Source organism: Pristiophorus japonicus, chromosome 12, assembly GCF_044704955.1.
Source record: "Pristiophorus japonicus isolate sPriJap1 chromosome 12, sPriJap1.hap1, whole genome shotgun sequence".
Taxonomy (NCBI): Eukaryota; Metazoa; Chordata; class Chondrichthyes; family Pristiophoridae; genus Pristiophorus; species Pristiophorus japonicus.
Window position 1 is genome coordinate 100,672,335 of NC_091988.1, and position 22,990 is coordinate 100,695,324.

At 50.4% G+C, this 22,990-nt stretch overlaps 1 protein-coding gene across 2 annotated transcripts in view; it reads left to right on the forward strand.

Annotated features, from left to right (window-relative positions):
* The first annotated feature begins 557 nt into the window (after window positions 1-557).
* Window positions 558-22,990, forward strand: part of LOC139277392 (protein SSUH2 homolog) — a 47,254-nt gene continuing 24,821 nt past the window's right edge. For both annotated transcript variants that reach the window (XM_070895799.1, XM_070895800.1), the window contains exons 1-6: window positions 558-626; window positions 11,917-12,015; window positions 16,142-16,214; window positions 17,319-17,448; window positions 19,971-20,031; window positions 21,993-22,117. In XM_070895799.1, the coding sequence (XP_070751900.1) occupies window positions 602-626; window positions 11,917-12,015; window positions 16,142-16,214; window positions 17,319-17,448; window positions 19,971-20,031; window positions 21,993-22,117 (513 nt within the window). In that variant the 5' untranslated portion in view covers window positions 558-601. The remainder of the gene's footprint in view (window positions 627-11,916; window positions 12,016-16,141; window positions 16,215-17,318; window positions 17,449-19,970; window positions 20,032-21,992; window positions 22,118-22,990) is intronic.

Consider the following 22,990-nt stretch of genomic DNA (forward strand, 5'->3'; position numbering starts at 1 on the left):
AAGACCACCAGGGAAGTTCCCGGGTGTCTGTGATTTTGCCGCGGCCCCTCAGTAACTGCCCTCCCCCCCCCCCCCGCCCTCCCTCGCTAATGGGAGGCGCAAACCGGACCAATTTCCCCCAAACTCTTTCCACTGGCTGGAGGACACAGATTTAAGATAATTGGCAAAGGAACTGGGGAGTGGGACTAATTGAAAAGCACAGGCACGAGGGGACGAATGTCCTCCCTCTCTGCGGTATCATTCTATGAATTTATCTGATGATGCGAATCAAATTGTGGTAAACTTTCACTTTTAGAGCTGGCCAGAAAGCTGGCAGGAAAGAGGCTCAACAAGGGCCAACTTCACCTCAGTGTGATTCCGCAGCGATTTCCGTTTCCCATAAAAGTTTTTAATCCCATTACGTTGCCTTGACGATGAGCAGGCCTGGAACAGGGTAATGTGCTTTCATATCTCGGGCCGGCAGTTGCTCGGATGTGGTGTAAACACTTAGCACTTGGCAGAGATCCACAGGCCGCCGATTAAAGCAGCGATTTCTGTTGGCCCAACACCACTTCCTGTGACAGAGCTCAGTGCTGTGCACAGCTGATGTCGGACATTCCCAATGGATCCCCAGCAGTCAGAAGCTGGTAAGTTGGAAAAGTTCTCCTTTTGTCAACAGAGGCTCAGCTCAACCTGGGGGACTGGTGAGCGGCGGGGTGTACATCGGGGGGGGGGCGGGGGGTTGGGGATCGGGCAGGACACTGCTAAAGGGAACGAGCAGCAAAGCAACTCTTTCTCCAGCTTTCGGCACCTCTTCCAGCTCTGTTCCTCGTCCGGAAACTCATCTGACAGAAACAAAGGGAATGAGAATAAGTGTGAGAGACAGGCGGACAGACAGACAGGCAAGCAGGCAAGCAGGCAGAGGGACAGACAGACTGAGAGAGACAGATAGCGAGAAGCAGAGAGAGAAGACAGATACCGATAGAGACAGACAGGGAGAGAGACAGACAGAGAGAGAGACAGGCAGGGAGAGAGAGACAAATAGCGAGAAGCAGAGAGAGAAGACAGATACCGATAGAGACAGACAGAGAGAGAGACAGACAGGGAGAGAGACAGGCAGAGAGAGAGAGACAGACAGGGAGAGAGACAGACAGACTGAGAGAGACAAATAGCGAGAAGCAGAGAGAGAAGACAGATACCGATAGAGACAGACAGGGAGAGAGACAGGCAGAGAGAGAGAGAGACAGGCAGGGAGAGAGACAGACAGGAGAGAGACAAATAGCGAGAAGCAGAGAGAGAGACAGATACAGATAGAGACAGACAGGGAGAGAGACAGGCAGAGAGAGAGACAGACAGGGATAGAGACAGGCAGGGAGAGAGACAGACAGGGGGAGAGACAGGCAGAGAGAGAGACAGACAGACTGAGAGAGATAGATAGCGAGAAGCAGAGAGAGAGAGACAGATACAGATAGAGACAGACAGAGAGAGAGAGACAGATAGGGAGAGAGACAGACAGAGAGAGAGAGACAGACAGGGAGAGAATCAGACAGGGAGTGTAAAGTCCTGTCCCCTCAGTACAGATTCACACGAGGCATGTAGTGAAGTCAAGGTCACTCTGGACCTGCACCTTTATTTCACAGCTCTGGAATGCTGCACTTGCCTGAGACCTGTCCTTTTATACCTGTCTCTTGCAAGTGCACCCCTGGTGGTAAGATATGCTAGTGGTTACAGGTCATATCTTATTACAGTCATGTATAGCATGTTAGGATACAGTTATATATAATAATGTAAGATACATGACATCACCCTCCCCCAAGGTCTTATTGTCTTTATAGGTTCAGTCTCTCAGGTGGTCTACGCTCTCTCGTGGAGTGTCTGAGTTGTGATTCAGTTGTTTGCCTTGGTGTCTGTTTTTCTTTGGGTGTGGTTGCTGGTATCTCGCCTGGGCTGTCTGTTTCGATTGGTGTGATTGTTGTTGACTTGCCTGGGCTGTCTGTTGGGATTGCCCTTTCCTCAGGTTGTTCCCTCTGTCTGTCCACCAGGTGTGGTGCGAGTTCCACATTGTAGTCTGCCTCTGGTTCCGCAGTGTTGTAGGCAAATCTGCTTTTGATTTGGTCTACATGCCTCCAGCAGGTTTTGCCATTGTCCATTTGTACTACCAGTAGCCTGTTTCCTTCCTTGCCCGTTACTGTTCCTGCAAGCCATTTGGGACCCCTGCCATAGTTTAGTACAAACACTTTGTCCCCTATCTCATTCCATCTCCCCCTCGAATTTCTGTCATGCAACTCAGTCAGCTTACGGCGCTTTGCCTCAACGATTTCGTGCATGTCTGGGAGGATTAATGAGAGCCTTGTTTTTAAAGTCCTTTTCATCAACAGTTGCGCGGGGGGGATCCCAGTCAGTGAGTGTGGACGAGATCTGTATGCCAGCAGCAGTCGCGACAGGCGACCCTGCAGCCTGGGACCTTGGATTTTAAGCATGCCTTGTTTAATGATTTGCACTGCTCTCTCCACCTGGCCGTTGGAGGCCGGCTTGAACAATGCCGTCTTGACGTGATTTATGCCGTGGTCAATTATAAAGTCTTGGAATTCTGCGCTGATGAAGCACGGACCATTGTCACTGACCAATGTGTCAGGGATTCCGTGCGTTGCAAACATGGCTGCGAGGCTCTCCACAGTGGTAGAGGTTGTGCTCGAGTTTAAAATGGTGCATTCGATCCACTTTGAAAATGCATCTACAACTACGAGGAACATTTTGCCCATGAATGGGCCCGCATAGTCTACGTGCACCCGCGACCACGGTTTGGTAGGCCAGGGCCAGGGGCTCAGTGGGCCTCCCTGGGGCATTGCTGAGTTGGGCACAAATGGTGCACCTTCGGACGCAGAGCTCCAAGTCCGCGTCAATACCAGGCCACTAGACGTGGGATCTGGCTATGGCCTTCATGAAAACGATCTCTGGGTACTCGCGGTAGAGCTCCTGGACAAATGCCTCTCTGCCTCGCAAATGCATGACTACTCGGCTGCCCCACATCAGGCAGTCTGCTTGTAGTGATAGCTCATGCATGCGCCTGTGAAAGGGTTTTAATTCCTCGGGGCAGGCATCGCGAGCCTCTGCCCAGTCACCGATTAGGATACATCTTTTTACTAAGGATAACGTGGGGTCGCTGGCCGTCCAGGCTCTGATTTGGCGAGCCGTCATGGGCGAACCTGTGCACTCAAAGGCATTGATTGCTATGACTATCTCACAGTCCTGTTCGTCAGACCCTTCCGTGGTCGCCAGGGGTAGCCTGCTGAGCGCGTCGGCACAGTTGTCTGTGCCTGGTCTGTGCCGTATTGTGTAGTCGTAGGACGCCAGCATGAGTGCCCACCGTTGAATTCGCGCCGAGGCGTTGGCGTTTATTGCCTTGCTCTCGGATAGGAGGGACGTGAGGGGCTTGTGGTCGGTTTCTAACGCGAACTTGGCCCCAAAAAGGTATTGGTGCATCTTTTTGACACCGTAAACACACGCGAGCGCCTCTTTCTCTACCATTCCGTACCCGTGCTCCGCCCACGAAAGTGACCTGGAGGCATAAGCTATGGGTTGTAATTTGCCCGCACTATTGACATGTTGCAAAACGCACCCAACCCCATATGCTGACGCATCGCATGTGAGAACTAGCTTTTTACCTGGGTCAAAGAAAGTCAAAACACTGTTGGAACACAGAAGGTTGCATGCCTTATTGAAGGCACGTACCTGGGCGTCCCCCCAAAACCAATCGCACCCCTTCCTGAGTAGCACGTGGAGAGGCTCCAGCAGCGTGCTTATGTTCTACGTAAAGTTCCCAAATTAATTGAATAGCCCGAGAAAGGCGTGCTGTTCTGAGACATTCCGGGGCCTGGGTGCCAGGCAAACTGCTTCTGTTTTGGACTCTGTTGGGCGGATTCCATCAGCGGCAATCCTTCTGCCCAAAAATTCAACCTCGGGTGCGAGAAACAGGCACTTGGATTTCTTGACTCGTAGGCCTACCCGATCCAACCGCTTTAGTACTTCCTCCAAATTACGGAGATGGGAGTCGGTGTCCCTGCCCGTGATCAGTATGTTGTCTTGAAATACAACCGTCCCCGGGATGGACTTGAGCAGACTCTCCATGTTGCGCTGGAATATGGCAGCTGCCGACCTGATGCTGAATGGGCATCGATTGTACATGAAAAGGCCTCAATGTGTGTTGATGGTGGTGAGTAGCTTGGATTCCTCGGTCAATTCTTGCGTCATATACGCAGATGTGAGGTCTAATTTTGAGAAAAGTTTACCTCCAGCCAATGTGGCAAATAAGTCTTCCGCTCTGGGCAGCGGGTACTGGTCCTGTAGGGAGACTCTGTTTATGGTAGATTTGTAGTCCCCACAGATTCGTACGGATCCATCAGGCTTCATGACTGGGATGATGGGACTTGCCCAGTCGCTAAATTCCACAGGTGATATAATGTCTTCCCGCAGAAGCCTGTCTAGTTCGTGTTCAATCTTTTCCCACATCACATAAGATACAGCTCTGGCCTTGTGATGGACCAGTCTAGCATCCTGTGTGATGTAGATTTTGACTTTGGCCCCTTTGAAAGTGCCCACACCTGGCTGAAAGAGATTTCAAATTGCTTTATAACTGTTGAGCAGGAAGTCCGTTCCTCTAATGACATGGCATGGACGTCATCCCATTTCCAGTTTAGTTTTGCCAGCCAGCTTCTCCCAGCAGTGCTGGGGAGTCTCCGGGGACAATCCACAAGGGAAGTCGGTTCACTGTTCCTTTGTGTGTGACAGAGAGCATGGCGCTGCCGAGGACTGGTACGATTTCTTTGGTATAGGTCCTTAGTGTGGTGTCGACCCTTGTGAGTTTTGGTCTGTCTCTTTTATGCGCCCACAGTTGTTCAAATTGTTGAGCGCCCATGAGAGATTGACTCGCTCCTGTATCCAGCTCCATGTTGACAGATATCCCATTGAGTAGGATGCTCATCTTTATAGGAGGCGTCCTGTTGTAGGAGCAGCAGCCATTGATCGTGTTGACCCGCTGTACACCGGTGTCCCGGGTACTGTCCCCACCGTCTTCTGGTCCGCTTTCCGACCCATCCGATTCGTATACCAGCCGAGCTGCCGTTTCTTTTGCACATGCGGGCCAAATGCCCTGTATATTCACAATTTCTGAAAACAGCCTGCTGAAATCGACATCCCCTTGACGAGTGCCCACCCCCACACCTCCAGCACAGACCTGTTCCATTGTTCAAAGAGTTCCCAAAGAATGAGCTGCGTCTGGCTGATCTCTCTTGAGCTTCTCTCAGTTTGTAGTTGATTGCTCGCATTGTGGGTTGATGAGGTGTGAACGGCCGTTCCTGTGGCCCTTGATGGCTTCTGGCTGCTGTCGAGAGCCTGTTCTCTCAGTTTTGTCTGTGTGTGGGGGTAGCAGCTTGATGGCTTCTGCCTGCTGTCGAGAGCCTGTTCTCCCGGTTTTGTCTGTGTGTGCTGTGAACTTCTTCTTCCGATATTTCGTTAGTTGTCGTACCTGCATTGTAAATCAACCTCGTTTCTTCTTCCCCAACCAAGAATGTCTGTGCAACCGGTGCTGCTGCCTCTAAGGTCAGGTTCTTGGTCTCTATGAGCTTTCGGAATATGCCTGTTCCTTCAATGAAAAAGTCTCTCAGCATTTCTCTCCTCAGTTCATCGGAGGACTCACATAAACTAGCCAACCTCCGAAGTTCCGCCACGAAGTCGGGTATGCTCTGGCCCACACAGCATCTGTAGTTGTAGAACCTGTGCCTGGCCATGTGTCGGCTGCTCGCTGGCTTCAGGTGGTCTCTTACCAGTGTGCTCAATTCTTCAAAAGACTTGCTTGCTGGTTTTTCGGGTGCCAGCAGATCCTTCATTAAAGCGTATGTTTTCGAGCCACAGCTGGTCAAGAGATGGGCTCTTCTCTTGTCTGCTTTGTCATCTCCTAACCAATCTTTGGTTACAAAGCTTTGCTGGAGCCTTTCTATAAAGTCCTCCCAATTTTCTCCAGCATCGTACTTTTCATCTGATCCGTTGTTCACCATTCTGTGGATTCTGTAATCCTGTAACTTGTTGCCACTGTAATGTCCTGTCCCCTCAGTACAGATTCACACGAGGCATGTAGTGAAGTCAAGGTCACTCTGGACCTGCACCTTTATTTCACAGCTCTGCACTTGCCTGAGACCTGCCCTTATATACCTGTCTCTTGCAAGTGCACCCCTGGTGGTAAGGTATGCTGGTGGTTACAGGTCATATCTTATTACAGTCATGTATAGCATGTTAGAATACAGTTATATATAATAATGTAAGATACATGACAGGGAGAGAGACAGACAGACTGAGAGAGACAGATAGCGAGAAGCAGAGAGAGAGAGATAGAGAGAGGCAGAGAGAGGGGGGGCAAACAGGCAGAGAGAAGCAGAGAGAGAGAGACAGATACAGATAGAGACAGGCAGACAGACGGAGAGAGACAGACAGAGAGGCAGACAGAGGGAGAGAGAGAGACTGGGTGAAAGCAGTGAGGAGGCAGTGACTTGTGCTTCAAATTATTTTTGATTTATTGACAAGTCACCGCTGCTCCCTGTAATTGTATTTGGCTGCGTGGTGCCGTTACAGGACTGGGCGACCCATTCACATTTAGCGGCACACGTGGGTTTTCCATTTACAAACGGCTGAGTGGCTTACACAGGAGCGCCAGATTGCTGCACTAAGCGGCCACGCGGATTACTAGCCACGTTGCTCGGCCGCCTTCCGCTTCTGCTGCCACAACAATTTCTCAGAGCGAGCAGACTTGCTCTCCAGCACACGCTGGTCTGGTTTCGATTCGTGCTTTCACTTTCGAGGAGTTTTTTTCTCAGTTTAACGTGCCGCCAGTGTGCTTATTATAAGTGTGGCTGTAGACGTTGAACTGTTGCAGCATGTGGAGATCTCTGAGCTTGTGGGAGGATAATGCAAGGTGCCCCAGAGACATTTCAACAAGCTTGTCGACACAGAGGTAGCTTTGGTCGGATTGTTTGTTGCATGAACCACTGTTGCACTCAGAGACTGCCTAGAAAATCCTTTGGTCCACTGACACCACAAGCAATCATTTGATATCAACAAACTACCACACGTTCACATAAACAAGTTTGGGCCAGAGTTTCCTGTGGTCGTGGGCAGTCGGGAACCTTGCACAGTGTGAATGAAAGGGAATTGTGGAGTGAATGACTTCGCCATCACTAACTTGGTTCATGTTATCCCTGGACTTGGGTACCACACTGCTGACAACTCTTGGAAACACGTTCCATCACTCCAACCCGGGGCCTAATATAGCAGCAATCGGCATTTACTTCGGTTCTCACAAGCTTTCACATCGCTGCCACCTAGACTTGAAAATAATGTCACTGTACACTGTGGGTAATGTCACTGTACACTGGGTAATGTCACTGTACACTGTGGGTAATGTCACTGTACACTGGGGATAATGTCACTGTACACTGTGGGTTATGTCACTGTACACTGGGTAATATCACTGTAAACTGTGGGTAATGTCACTGTACACTGGGGGTAATGTCACTGTACACTGGGTAATGTCACTGTACATTGGGTAATGTCACTGCACACTGTGGATTATGTCACTGTACACTGGGTAATGTCACTGTACACTGGGGGTAATGTCACTGTACACTGGGGATAATGTCAGTGTACACTGGGTAGTATCACTGTACACTGGGGGTAATGTTATTGTACACTGGGTAATGTCACTGTACACTGGGTAATATCACTGTACACTGTGGGTGATGTCGCTGTACACTGGGGGTAATGTCATTGTACACTGGGTAGTATCACTGTACACTGTGGATAATGTCACTGTACACTGGGTAATGTCACTGCACTGTGGGTAATGTCACTGTGCACTGTGGGTAATGCCACTGTACACTGGGGGTAATGTCACTGTACACTGGGTAATATCGCTCTACACTGGGGGTAATGTCACTGTACACTGGGTAATGTCACTCTACACTGGGTAATGTCACTGTATACTGGGTAATGTCACTGTACACTGGGGGTAATGTCACTGTGCACTGGGAGTAATGTCATTGTACACTGTGGGTTATGTCACTGTACACTGGGTAATGTCACTGTACACTGTGGGTAATGTCACTGTACACTGGGTAATGTCGCTGTACACTGGGAGTAATGTCACTGTACACTGGGTAATATCATTGTACACTAGGGGTAATATCACTGTACACTGGGCAATGTCACTGTACACTGGGTAATGTCACTGTGCACTGTGGGTAATGTCACTGTACACTGGGGGTAATGTCACTGTACACTGGGTAATATCGCTCTACACTGGGGGTAATGTCACTGTACACTGGGTAATGTCACTCTACACTGGGTAATGCCACTGTATACTGGGTAATGTCACTGTACACTGGGGGTAATGTCACTGTACACTGGGGGTAATGTCACTGTACACTGGATAATATCACTGTACACTAGGGGTAATATCACTGTACACTAGGGGTAATATCACTGTACACTGGGTAATGTCGCTGTACACTGGGCAATGTCGCTCTACACTGGGTAATGTCACTGTACACTGGGGGTAATGTCACTGTACACTGAGTATTGTCGCTGTACACTGGGTCATGTCACTGTACACTGCGTAATGTCACTGATCACTGGGGGTAATGTTATTGTACACTGGGTATTATCACTGTACACTGTGGCTAATGCCACTGTGCACTGTGGGTAATGTCACTGTGCACTGGGGGTAATGTCACTGTACACTGGGTAATGTCACTGTGCACTGGGGGTAATGTCACTGTACACTGGGTAATATCACTGTACACTGTGGGCAATATCACTACACTGGGTAATGTCACTGTATACTGTGGGTAATATCGCTGTACACTGGGTAATGTCGCTGTACACTAGGTAATTTCACTGTACACTGGGTAATGTTACTGTACACTGGGTAATATCACTGTACACTGGGTAATGTCATTGTACACTGGGTAATATCACTGTACACTGTGGGTAATGTCACTGTACACTGGGTAATGTCACTGTACATTGGGTGATATCACTACACTGTGGGTAATGTCACTGTACACTGGGTAATGTCGCTGTACACTGTGGGTAATGTCACGGTACACTGTGAGTAATGTCACTGTACACTGGGTGATATCACTGTACACTGTGAGTAATGTCACTGTACACTGGGTAATGTCACTGTACATAATGTCATTGTACACTGGGTAATGTCGCTGTACACTGTGGGTAATGTCACTGTACACTGGGTAACTACACTGACACGGATTACTGTGTGCGTGCTTCACTCTGTGCTGCGGCAGTATGGGGTGAGGTGCCTCCCGGGGCTGAGACCCGGGTTCCGACAGCCCCGGTGTGAGCGATTGGTTCCCCACCATTCTCGGGGATGATTTGTCTATTCGAGAATTCCATCACCCAGAAGCAGTCTCCTCATTGGCTGCTCTTTTAACAGCAGAAAGTCGGGACCCCGAATTCTGAATATCCTGTACAATTAGCCCTGCCCTCCCACGGGCAAGTTATGGAATCTGATGAAAGGACATTGCGAATCCGGCAAGACCCATAGATCCCTCCACACTGACAGCGAGCTAGTGAAGGCGGCTGAGGTTGGCTGGACTGGGCACAAGGAGATCAGAAAGCAAACTCTTAACAGACCAGAAACCAGCACCATTAAAACCTCGCTGTGGCCACTGTGGAGAGATGTTTCACCGTTTCTCTCCGGTTTCCTCCTCGCCAAAGGCCATACATACCGTTTCCATGGCAATAACCAACCTTCAGTGCTGAGTGTCGGCAGACCATTCGCCTGGGCGGAGCACCGACCCCAACCCTGCCCCACCAAAGCTGCACACTCTGGGACCTCCGGTCGGAACCCCTGGGATGGGGAGCAGGAACGCCGCATGCTTGTTTTTCCCCAGTCCATAGCCCAGGGCGACACAGAGGCCCGTGGTCCCACCCCCGAATCCCGGTGATCTGAACAGAGAACGGCTCACCCCCGACACAGAGCAGGATGGGACCCGGGATATTCCCACTGTATATAGCTCAGTCTCACCCTGGATAACACACGTACCAACTGAGCAACCAGCGGAGTTTATATATAAACAACCCGCCATGGACAGGAAAAGACCCACTGGTCCATCCAGCCTGTCCCACATAACTTGTGCATCACAACAGATTCACGCCCACCCCACCCGCACACACACACACACACACACATACGCATACACACACACATGCACACACATACGCATACACACACACGCACATACACATACATACACAAACACACATTCGCGCATGCACACAGACATGCGTGTGCGTGTTCACACACACACACACATATACATTCCCCAGTATACTTCACAAATATTGAAATATAAAGGGGTAGAAATCGGTTTTGGGCTGGAGTGTAGCAGACGACATCAATCAGCTGCCTGTTAACTCCCCTCCCAGTAGTCAGTTCCATTGCCTTCAAAGGTGTCAGCTGTGGCTCAGTGGGTAGCACTCTCACTTTTGAGTCAGGAAAGTTGTGGGATCAAATCCCATTCCAGAGATTTGACCACAAAATCTAGGTTAACCCTCCAGTGCAGGGCCCCATCTGCTCTCTCAGGTGGATGTAAAAGATCCCACAGCTACTATTTTGAAGAAGAGCAGTGGAGTTATCCATGGTGTCCTGGTCAATATTTATCACTAAAACAGATTATCTGGTCATTATCACATTGCTGTTTGTGGGAGCTTGCTGTGCGCAAGTTGGCTGCTGTGTTTCCCACATTACAACAGTGACTACACTCCAAAAGTACTTCATTAGCTGTAAAGCACTTTGAGACTCTTACTACAGTTATATAGGGCCTTGGTGAGACCGCACCTGGAGTATTGTGTGCAGTTTTGGTCTCCTTACCTAGGAAAGGATATACTTGCCATAGAGGGAGTGCAGTGAAGGTTCACCAGACTGATTCCTGGGATGGCAGTACTGTCGTATGAGGAGAGATTGGGTCGACTAGGCCTGTATTCACTCGAGTTTAGAAGAATGAGAGGGGATCTCATTGAAACGTATAAAATTCTGACTGGGTTGGATAGACTGGATGCGGGGAGGATGTTTCCCCGGGGCTGGGAAGTCTAGAACAAGGGGTCACAGTCTCAGGATACGGGGTAGGAAATTTAGGACTGAGATGAGGAGAAATGTTTTCACTCAGAGGGTGGTGAACCTGTGGAATTCTCTACCATAAAAGGCTGTGGAGGCCAAGTCACTGAATATATTTAAGAAGGAAATAGATAGATTTCTAGACACAAGGGGTATAGAGGAAAAGCGGGATATGGTGTTGAGATAGAAACATAGAAACATAGAAAATAGGTGCAGGAGTAGGCCACTCGGCCCTTCGAGTCTGCACCACCATTCAATATGATCATGGCTGATCATGCAACTTCAGTACCCCACTCCTGCCTTCTCTCCATACCCCTTGATCCCTTTAACCGTAAGGGCCACATCTAACCCCCTTTTGAATATATCTAATGAATTGGCCTCAACAGCTTTCTGTGGTAGAGAATTCCACAGATTCACAATTCTCCGAGATAGAGGATCAGCCATGATCATATTGAATGGCGTGCAGACTCGAAGGCCAAATGGCCTACTCCTGCACCTATTTTCTATGTTTCTATGAGACGTGAAAGATGCCATAGAAGTGTAAGTTTGTCTTTCGTTTCTTCCTTCCGTAGAACAGAATACCAATGGGGGCGTATAACAAGTGGCCCATATGCTGATGCCCGTTTTGTGTTTCCGCACAGGGCAGATTTTCACATTAAAACAGTGCCTTTATATAAAGGATTGGCTAGGCCCAGACCAGTCAGAGTTGTGCCAGTGGCCGACGCGATTTTAACTGTCCCAATGCCCTTCAGATGAACCAGACGACCTGGAGGACGAGGAAGGTCCAACAGCACCCCCTATTGAAACACTGGACAATGTGACGGGCTACGAGGGAACTGTTGCAGGCGGGGGTATGTATGGAGTGAAATATTCACACAGAGACAGTGCGGTCCGGGCGCTGGTACATTTAGCCTCACAGCGATTCTCAGACGGCCATCTTTCCATTAATGCTCCAGACAAAAGTTGTATTTTTAAGAGCCGGAGTAGTATCCCAGAAATAGTTGCCCGGGTCTCCTCAGTTGCTATGCTGTGCCCCTGGGCTGCGCAGGGTCCCTGCTCCTGATCGCTAGCCGGTGACCCCCACTGCAAATTCCCATGGGAGGGCCAGGATTGGCTGCGACGCCCCTCACGGCCAAAGAGCCTGCCAACGCTCGCCGCCTGGACTCGCAGGCGAAGAATGGCTACTTGGGCGAAATACTGGGGGGCAGCTTGGGGCCCGCGGAACCCGTTACTGGTCCACAGGCCAGGGCCATCACCATAGGGATGGAGAATATAACTCCCCTCAAACAATGCGATGGGTTATTCAACATTAACAAACCGCTGTTTCGGGATCAGCCCTGTTGAGATGACACCAACAATATGCCCCTCATTCAGGACATTTCGTTGGGTGTAAATGGTGGGACTTTGAGAATTAGAACATAACATAAGAAACAGGAGCAGGAGTAGGCCATTCGGCCCCTCGAACCTGCTCCGCCATTTAATGATCATGGCTGACCTTTGACCTCAACTCCACCTTCCCACACTATCCCCATGGCGCTAGATTTTGCACTTTTGTGCAGATCGCCCCAAAATGGGTGGTATTTCCGGTGTGGGCGGCAAGTATGGGTTTTCAGATCACCGGCTTGTCGCCCATTTTCAAAGCCCATAGTCTCCATTTTAAAAATTGGGCATTACCGCAAGCGATATGAAATGGGTGGTAGCGTTAAATTTCTCAAACTTTCTGCCGTAAAGTGTCGCCGTCCTTTGCAACGGCATGGCAACGCTCGATTCCCGCGATTCAGGAGGTCAGGGGTCATCATTACATGTGCAGAAGAGGAGACAGAGAGAGAAGGAGCAGCGAGGGACTGAAAGCGTGTGTGGCTGTGATGTGTGCTTGTTTGACTGTTGTGGGAGACACGAGGGAGATTCACCAGTAGCAAAAAGCCCACTAAGCACCAAGAACATAGTTGGCACTGAGCTTTTGTCCAACAAATAAGGTATAACATGGAAGGGATGGAGGAGGCCCTGGAACTGGTAGCCAGGAACACTGGTGGCAGAGGGATCCCAGTGGTCCCGGAGCGCGGCACTGCACCCCAAGGTGCTGAACCCCCATTGCCAACCAGACGAGAGCCAGAAGGAAGATCTTGCTTCTGGCTCGGAGCACGTTCCCACCTCGGGATCGTCCTCTCCCATATCTATCCAAGCAGCACTTCGGCCGTTACCCCCCCCCCCCACCCAATGAAGCATTGCCTGAGGAGCCCCTCGGCCAGGCGGCTTGGAGTCAGGAGGGGAAGGGGAAGGGGTAGAGGTGGGGAGGAGAAGCGGCAGGGGGGGCGAAGGAAAATGAGGTACATGGCTGCAGCTGTTGTCTGGGGCATATTTTTAGGGTGCTGGTGCTATTTTGGTGGGAGGGTCGGGGCAAGGGACGAGGGGGCTACCTTGTTGGTTTGCATTTGTGTTCTGTTTTGCGAGAAATGGGGACCACTGTAATGATGTAAATGTGATAAATTTGTTGTGGGCTGGGGCGGGGGTGGGGTGAGGTGTTTTTTTACTGATATACTGATGATTTCAGACAAATGGTCGAATTAAATGTTTTTTATTTAACAAAACCCGGTTGCGCATTGTCTCAAGATAGCTGCACCGTTACACACTGGTGATTCCTTAACATGAAAGGGTATAATTACACTTAACTTCAATCAAGTTAAACTTTTAACTGTCACCAAGGTGATGCCCACCATTGATGTATGATCTGCACACCCAGCAGTGTTGCAGCTTTGTAAATACCACCAACGTTCTTTCAAGAAAAGCGCTCATTTATGAGCTTCTGACATAAGAGTCTTGCAGCTATGTAGCCACAACGGGCCCTTTCATGCGGTCTACAGGGGAGCGGGGGCATGGTTTCAGTGACAGCCTGATTGTCTGGCCTGATGTCAGCGCCCGCCTCCTCATCCTCCTCTTCCTCTCTCTGGTGAGGTGGACTGTCAGACTCATCAGGCAATTCTTGTCCCCTCCTGATAGACAAGTTGTGTAGCATGGAGCACACCACCACGCATTGAACTACCTGCTCAAGGTGGTATTGGATCTCGCTTCCTGAGTGGTCCAGGCATCTAAAGCACTGCTTAAACACTCCAATGGTTTTCTCGACTATATTGCGAGTTGCTCTGTGGCTCTTGTTGTATCACCTCTCGGCCTCGGTGTGGGTGTCACGCAGGAGGGTCATCAGCCAGGTGGTGAGGCCATATCCTTTGTCACCTAGTATCCAGCATTGACCTTGTGGTTCATTGTTAAACAAGCCAGATACAGTGCTCTCACGCAGGATGTGAGCATCATGGATGCTGTCCAGAAATTGAGCATTCACTGCCAGTATAATTTGCTGGTGGTTGACAACCAGTTGGACATTCAGGGAGTGGAATCCCTTGTGGTTCCTGAAAACCTCAGCATCCTGAAAAGGTGCCCGCATTGCGATGTGCGTACAGTCTATTGCTCCCTGCACCTTGGGGAAGTTTGCAATTCTGGAGAATCCTAGAGCCCTCTCAGTCTGTGCCTCCCTGGTCATAGGGAAGCTGATCAAGTCCCTCCTGCATGTGTACAGGGCTTCAGTGACCTGTCTAATGCAGCAACGTGTGGCATGCTGAGAAAGTCCGCAAATATCGCCGGCTGAGGCTGAAAAGAACCCGAAGTGTAGAACGACAGTGCCACAGTGACTTTGACCTCGATGGACAGTGCAGTACTGATGGTGCTGGCAGGCTGCAGATCTCCCCTTATGAGCTGGCATACCTCAGTGATAACCTCTTTGTGGAAGCGCAGTCTCCGAAGGCAGGTGGTATCGGGCAAGTCGAGGTAAGACTGCTTCTCCCTGTACTTGCGGGGGGTGTAACATCTGGTCCTCCTCATCAGTCTGGCACGTCTTACATTGAGCACATAATGCTGTCAAATGTACCTTCGGCCATCTCAAGTCTGCAGCATGTAATTGGTCATCAAGAGAGGGTGAGAAAGAACAGGCCCCATTCCAATAGCTCTCTGTTTTCCACCGATTGGTCACAAACAATGAATGACCCGACGAAGACACCTATTAAATTCCAATCGTCCACAGTATGATAAAGATATTTGTTCAGATGTTCACATCAACTCCAAAGACCTCCAGAGTACATCCGAACTCCCCCGAGTTTGAAGCCTTTTAAAGGATGCGACCTGCGATTTAGAACGTGGCGTCCATACCACTGTGAGTAGTTCCGGTTAGTTCCACTTTTTCCCAGCGTTTTTTTCGGCGAGCGATATTGTGGGCGAGTTGTGTGCGAGGTAGTGAAAGTAAGGATGGGTGATATATTGGCCGTTGGTTTTAGCAAATGTGATCTTTACGACAAAAAACAGTGGGCGGTCGGTATTATTAAATCCCGGCGTTAATTACGTGCGGAAAGTAACACTGGGCGATATTATGGGCGTTGGGATCGCCCATTCTGATGATTCTGCCCCAAAAAAGTGGGCGGGCGGTATTATTTTTTCCTGATGTTATGCACATGCGGAAAGTAATGCTTGCCGATAAGTGACCGAGAAATGGGCGTCAGTTTCCATTTTGTGGCTAAATGGGCGATATCTGGGCGTTACACATCATTTCAGCGTTAAAATGGACGTTAAGTGGGCGTTATGCATGGCAAAAATAATGGAAAATCTAGCCCTACATCCCTTAATTTCCTTGGGGGCAAAAATCTATCGATCTCAGCCTTGAATATGCTCAAAGACTGAGCAGCTACAGCCCTCTGGGGTAGAGAACTCCAAAGATTCACCACCCTCTGAGTGAAGAAATTCCTCCTCATCTCAGTCCACAATGGCCGACCCCTTATCCTGAGACTGTGACACCTGGTTCTAGACTCTCCAGCCAGGGGAACAGCCTCAGCATCTACCCTGTCAATACCCCCTCAGAATCTTATATCACCTCTCGGTCTTCTAAACTCCAGGCAGCATAGGCTCATTTGACTCAATCTTTCTTCTTGGTTACAGATGGAAACTACATATCTCCACCAGTTCAGGCATCCGACAAGAAGGAGAGGGCCCAGCCCCAGCTGGAGTGGAGGTACGCTGTCTTCTCAAGTGTCATGACCCCTCAGCCATACCATTAACGTTCTAGGGAGGGACTCACTCTCTGCACTTTCAAAATATCACCCATTTCAACCGATCTCATTCTCAAATATCACTGTGAATCGTTCTCGCTGCAGGAGGCTCTGTCCCCGTCAGCATTAAAGTAGTTGATTCATTGGGTAATAATGATGACGGTTTGTAGCCGCATTAGAATCAGCAATTCCTTCCCTTGGACTATTCCACCCTTAAACGTTGGGACTCCAGCCTGGCTCGGGCTGATCGGCGTAGCTTGTTAACAGCTCACACGTTCTGAGACTGAGATACCACTAATGTTACGGTATTAAATCTACTTAAAACACCAGGAACCTCCAGCCTTCCCTTGTGTAATGTGAGCACCTTGAGACCTCGTCGCCGAGAGCATGCAGAAAACAAGTGCAGGCAGCGGAAGGAGCGTGCGGCAAACCAGACTCCCCACCCACCCTTTCCTTCAACCACTGTCTATCCCACCTGTGACAGAGACTGTCATTCCTGTATTGGACTGGACAGTCACCCAAGGACTCATTTTTAGAGTGGAAGCAAGTCTTGCTCGATTTCGAGGGACTGCCGATGCTGATGATGAGTATGCTCACAGTTTTGTAGAGCTGTTGCATTGTGAGTGGCTCAGCCAGTCACGTGATGTTCACAAGACTCAATAAAACCTCAGCCAGTTGAGTCTAGGTCATCCATGATGAGGTATGCAGTAGTGGGCCCAGTGGATGAACTGGTAATGTGTAGTGTGATTGTTAAACCTTTGTTAATAAATCAACTAGCTCTTAATAGCAATGTGCTGCTATGAATTCTTAAGCAGAGAACCCATGAAGCAAAATACATTACACCTTGGCTGGTTTCCTCCTCACAGACCACGATAATGGAAATGGGCACTGTGATAATGGGCAGATAATCTGTTTTAGTGATGTTGGTTGAGAGATAAATATTGGGCAGGATACCAGGGAAAACTCCCCTGCCACCCATCCACACAGGGTGAAGGTGGGAATACAGCGTTTACTACAAGTCCTGGGATGCAGACTTGACTCTGGTGTGAATGTTTATGTCCCCCCAGAATTCCATCTATCACTGAAGATGCAGCGAGAGAGGCGTTAATGCAGTTTGCTGGTACGCACTGCTGTTACAGCAGCAGCCCAGCCCGTGACATGGTCTTTGAGGACCTCACACCATTCAACATGTACAGGGTAAGACACTCGTTTTCCCCTCCGCAACGCCCCCCCTCCCCCCTCCCCCCCCACTCCATCTTCCATTTTGCTTCCTGCAGGATTGACCCACTCTATGTAAATATGTGGCCAGAAAGAGAGAACATGCATTTGTAAACCGCCTTTCATGACCGTAAAATGTCCCAAAGCGTTTTACAGCCACTGAGGTACTTTTGAAGCGGCGTAATGTAGAACACGTGCACAGCAAGATCCCACTAATAGCAATGTGATAATGACCAGATAATCTATCGTTAGGTGTTATTGAAGGATATATATTGGACCAGGACACCGGAGAAAACTCCCTTATTCTTCTTTGAGCAACGGAGTGAGATCTTTTACATCCACCTGAGAGAGCAGACGGGGCCTCGGTTTAACGTCTGAAATAAAAGATGGCACCTCCAACCGTGTAACGCTCCTTCAGGTGCTGCTTTTCTGACCAGGAGGCCGCTTTCAGGCGTTTGGTAGTCTTCTTGGTGACGTTAGCCGGCAAGTTCCCGGTGAACTGGCACACACAGGGAGACTGAGTGTTGCACCCTACCCAAAATACCTGTGTGTCACCTACCCTAGACTGGGTGTCGGCCTCATCTCACCAACACCGGCTAGAAAGTAAAAACCAGGGTGAACCGGGTCCGTAAATTCGCTGGAACATCATGGAGAAACACAGCCAGAACACACTGCAATCAATTATCAGAGGCAGTCCCTCGAAGTCGAGGAAGACTTGCTTCCACTCTTAAAATGAGTCCCTAGGTGACTGAACAGTCCAATACGAGAACCACAGTCCCTGTCACAGGTGGGACAGATAGTTGTTGAGGGAAGGGGTGGGTGGGACTGGTTTGCCGCACGCTCTTTCCGCTGCCTGCGCTTGATTTCTGCATGCTCTCGGCGATGAGACTCGAGGTGCTCAGCGCCCTCCCGGATGCACTTCCTCCACTTAGGGCGGTCTTTGGCCAGGGACTCCCAGGTGTCAGTGGGGATGTTGCAGTTTATCAGGGAGGCTTTGAGGGTGTCCTTGTAATATTTCCTCTGCCCACCTTTGGCGCATTTGCCGTGAGGGAGTTCCGAGTAGAGCGCTTGCTTTGGGAGTCTCGTGTCTGGCATGTGAACTATGTGGCCTGCCCAGCGGAGCTGATCGAGTGTGGTCAGTGCTTCAATGCTGGGGATGTTGGCCTGGTTGAGGACACTAACGTTGGTGCGTTTGTCCTCCCAGAGGGAACACTTCGTACCGCAGCCTTGGCCCTGGTTTACTGTGCTGCAGAATACCGCTCGTGGACGTGCTGCTAAACGTTGTCCTGTGGACAGTGTCAGTGCCGCTCGAATCCACTCCGACCGTGTGTCTCCCGGGGCTTCCCACCTTGCCCCGCCTGCCATTCGCCACCACGCCACCGCGCTCCATGAGGTGGAAAAAATCACGAGCAACACTGACCTTCCCGTTCACGGAGACTTGGAAAACCCACCACGCAAGCGCATAAAATGGTGCAGGGCATTGTGGGAAACAGCCACCAATATCCACGCAGCCGGTATCGACCCACTGTCCAGAGGGACAGGATCGTGGGACACATGCAGCATAATCGCATGCCGCAAGATCCTACAAATCCTCTGGAAGGACAGACGCACCAATATCAGCGTCCTCGACCAGGCCAACATCCCCAGCATCGAAGCACTGACCACACTCGATCAGCTCTGCTGGGCAGGCCACATTGTCCGCATGCCAGACACGAGACTCCCAAAGCAAGCACTCTACTCGGAACTCCTTCACAGCAAACGAGCCAAAGGTGGGCAGAGGAAACGTTACAGCCTCCCTGAAAAAGTGCGACATCCCCACAGACACCTGGGAGTCCCTGGCCAAAGACCGTCCTAAGTGGAGGAAGTGCATCCGGGAGGGCGCTGAGCACCTCGAGTCTTGTCACCGTGAGCATGCAGAAATCAAGCGCCGGCAGTAGAAAGAGCGTGTGGCAAACCAGTCCCACCCTCCCTTACCCTCAACAACTATCTGTCCCACCTGTGACAGAGTCTGTGGTTCTCATATCAGACTGTTCAGCCACCTTAAGACTCATGCTTAGAGTGGAAGCAAGTCTTCCTCAATTCCAAGCGACTACCTATGATGGGGAGTGGGCTGTGATTGGTCCCTGATGATGGGGAGGTGGGCTGTGATTGCCCTTCAATGATGGGGAGTGGGCTGTGATTGGTCCCTGATGATGGGGAGGTGGGCTGTGATTGGCCTCTGATGATAGGGAGTGGGCTATGATTGGCCGCCAGTGATGGGGAAGTGGGCTGTGTTTGGTCCCTGATGATGGGGAGGTGGGCTGTGATGGGCTCCTGATGATAGGTAGTGGGCTGTGATTGGTCGCTGATGGTGGAGCAGTGGGGAGGTGTGATTGGTCTTTGATGATGGGGAACTGGGCTGTGATTGGCCCCTGGGCCTTACCATGGACCCCCTGACTCTTTCATGTGGTTTTATAGACAATGCGTTCTCAAATTACCTGAGTATTTTTTGTCTGTTTCAGTATCGCCTTGAGACCTTCACCGAATCCCGGAAAACTAAATGGACTTACGTGCCATTTACCGGTGAGTGTGTACTTAACGAATCGTCCGATTTAAGCACCTTCACGGTTGACTACCTGCACCATGTTGCTGAGATACGAGAAACCGACTATCAAACATCGTTCTGAAGATACACATCTCCAGTATTCCCGAGCGCATCATTTTAACCTAACTCGGGGATAACCTAATGCCTGCCCCCAACCAAGCCGTGGACCACCTACCATCGAGGGCGCTACCCAGCGCCGAGCCTGTGGCCAACATCTCTCCGTAGGCAACTAGGCCCATACAGCTGTGCCTGGTCTCCAGTCGTCTTGGACCCCTCTTGCCACTGGACCAAGACCTTGCTCAGCTAAGCTCATGTGGTAGCCGGTGTGCAATGGCCACCCCACGTTAAAAGAACTCACGCACAGGCATCTTCCACTCCTCTAACATGATGTTCGGGACCTGGAAAGTCAGGACCCTCATGGACAACACCAACAGTGACAGGCCGGAACGCCACACCGCCATTGTTCAACCACTGCCTGTCCCACCTGTGACAGGGACTGTGGTTCTCGTATTGGACTGTTCAGCCTCCTAAGAACTCATGTTAAGAGTGGAAGCAAGTCTTCCTCGATTCCGAGGGACTGCCTATGATGATGATAATATTCCAGGTCCCGAACTACATCCTGAAGGGTGGAAGATGCCCGTGTGTAAATTTTTTTATACACCAGCCACCACACGGGCTTGACAGAGCTAGGTCTTTATCCAGTGGCAAGGATTATCCAAGACGACTGGAGACCAGCTCTGCTGCACGGGCCTAGTGCGTGCACATATCGCAGTGTGGGCTGGCCCGTGCTGCCCCTGGGCTCTCTCCTCTGCTGAGCCCCGAACTCGTGCCTCTCCTGGGTCCTGATCACATCCCTCTACAGTCTCTCATTGCTCCTTCGCCCTGACCTCGCCACTTCTGCTGTACCTGCCCACACTGCAGTCAGTCGTCGACCTCCTGCAGCAGCACGCACTGCTCCCTGCAGTGGCCCCGGCCATTCAGTAACGTGGCCTGTCGATGGTTCCATTAAAGGTGCTATATAAGTACAAGTTGTTGGTGTTGTTGTTTTAAATTTGTATTTTTATTGAGTTGTTTTTATCAGATATAAAAATACAGTGGGTTATTAGCGATAAACTATTCACCAACAAATGATTGGGGCGATCGGGGGCGACGTTAATGGTGAGCCGGATTGGGCCGGGGAGCAGTCGGGCCCTTTGCTCCGTGAGGCTTGGGAGATTTTAACTCCCGGACGTGGCCGGGTGCTGGCTGCCAGTCTCCCGCTGGGAAGCGCTGCCTGGGCGGGAGCGGGGTTACCGCGGGCAGGAGCCCACCAGCCGGCACCTGGAGGAACCGCCTCCCAGCACGGGGAAAATGTTGGAGGTGGGGCAGGGCGAGTGTCACAGTCGGGCGAGGGGGGGAGGGAGGCCTGGGGGAGGGGGAGGCCTAAGATTGACCCTGTAGGACCTGGAAGAGCAAAATGACAACATTACCCAGGGCCCTGGTAAAACCCTCTGCACTGGGAAAATACATGGACAGTTGCAAAAACACAATACCGTGTCTCACTGATGTTTGCCAAGCTCACCGTGAGGGGCAGCTACGAAGCATCGTAAGGCAACAGGGTAAAGTTAGGCTGCACCCAAGGGAGCCTCGGTTTAATGCCTCAACCGAAAGACGGCACCACCAACAAGGCAGCACTCCTTCAGTATTGCGCTGCAGTGTGGACCTAGGTTACGCACAGAAGCCTCTGTAGTGGGGCCGGGAGCCCACACGACCTTCTGACTCTTCGGCAACATTGCTGTAAATGGCACTGTAGGCCCAACCACCACGGAGCCGGTGTATCCGAGGGTTAAAGGTCAGTGTGCTGCAAATAGCCCCCGGCCATATCATCTATGATTTATCCCTCAGACACTTTCTCCAGTTTTGACGTGTGACTAAGGGCTGTGAAATGATTTGTTTCCAGGTCAGTCTGTCGACAGCAGTGCCGATGGATCACCTCCCCTCCCATGGGATGTCGCTGTGGAGTTCCCACCAATGTTTCAGGACGTCACAAAGAAAGTCCCAGTTCCTCACACTGCAGCTGTCAAGGTATTTGTTGTGCAGTAGCCCAAAGGCTGCCGGTAAATCCAGGAAATCTTCAGTCCCTCTGGGCTCAATAGTTTTCTCACTCTGAGGTTGAAACAAACACTAAAATGACAGTGATCAATGTGAATCATGAATAGAGTATTAAAAAAAGAATTTGCATGTATAAAGCACCTTGATACCCAGGATGTCCCTATCCTAACCTGTTCTATCCTAAACCTGCCCAATCCCAACCCTGTCTAACCTATTTTCTCTAGTCTAGCCTGTTTAACCTACCATCGCCCAATGTTACCTAGAGCTGGTAATTGGGATTCGACCTTGTGTTGGCCAGCGTACTTATAATGGTAAGTACTGCAGGGAATCAAATACAGCCAGGGTGATCTCCTGGACTAGTTTCGATCACCTGGATGGGTCGGAGAGGAATTTTCCCAGATTTTTTCTCCCTAAATTGGCCTGGGTTTTTATCTGGTTTTTGCCTCTCCCAGGAGATCACGTGGCTCCGGTTGGGGTGGAGTGTAGAATGTTTCAGTATAAGGGGTGTCGCAGTTGTGGTGAGGTGGATTGGTTGGGCTGGGTGCTCTTTGCCTTTCCGTCATTGTTCATAGGTTTATATGTAACCATCAGGACTGCTGACCGAGGGCCGTGCGGCTCTTTGTCGGCCGGCGTGGACACTATGGGCCGAAATGGCCTCCTTCTGCGCTGTACATTTCTATGTTTGCATGTTACTCCAGCCTGCCTGAAGCTATCCTGCCCCGATATATCCGATCCTGATGTAACCCACCCTGTTCTATCCTATCCCAATTCCTAATTTATATCCCCAACTTTACTGCAGTGAATGCCTGCACATTCTGTAGTGTATGCAGATTATCTCTATACTAA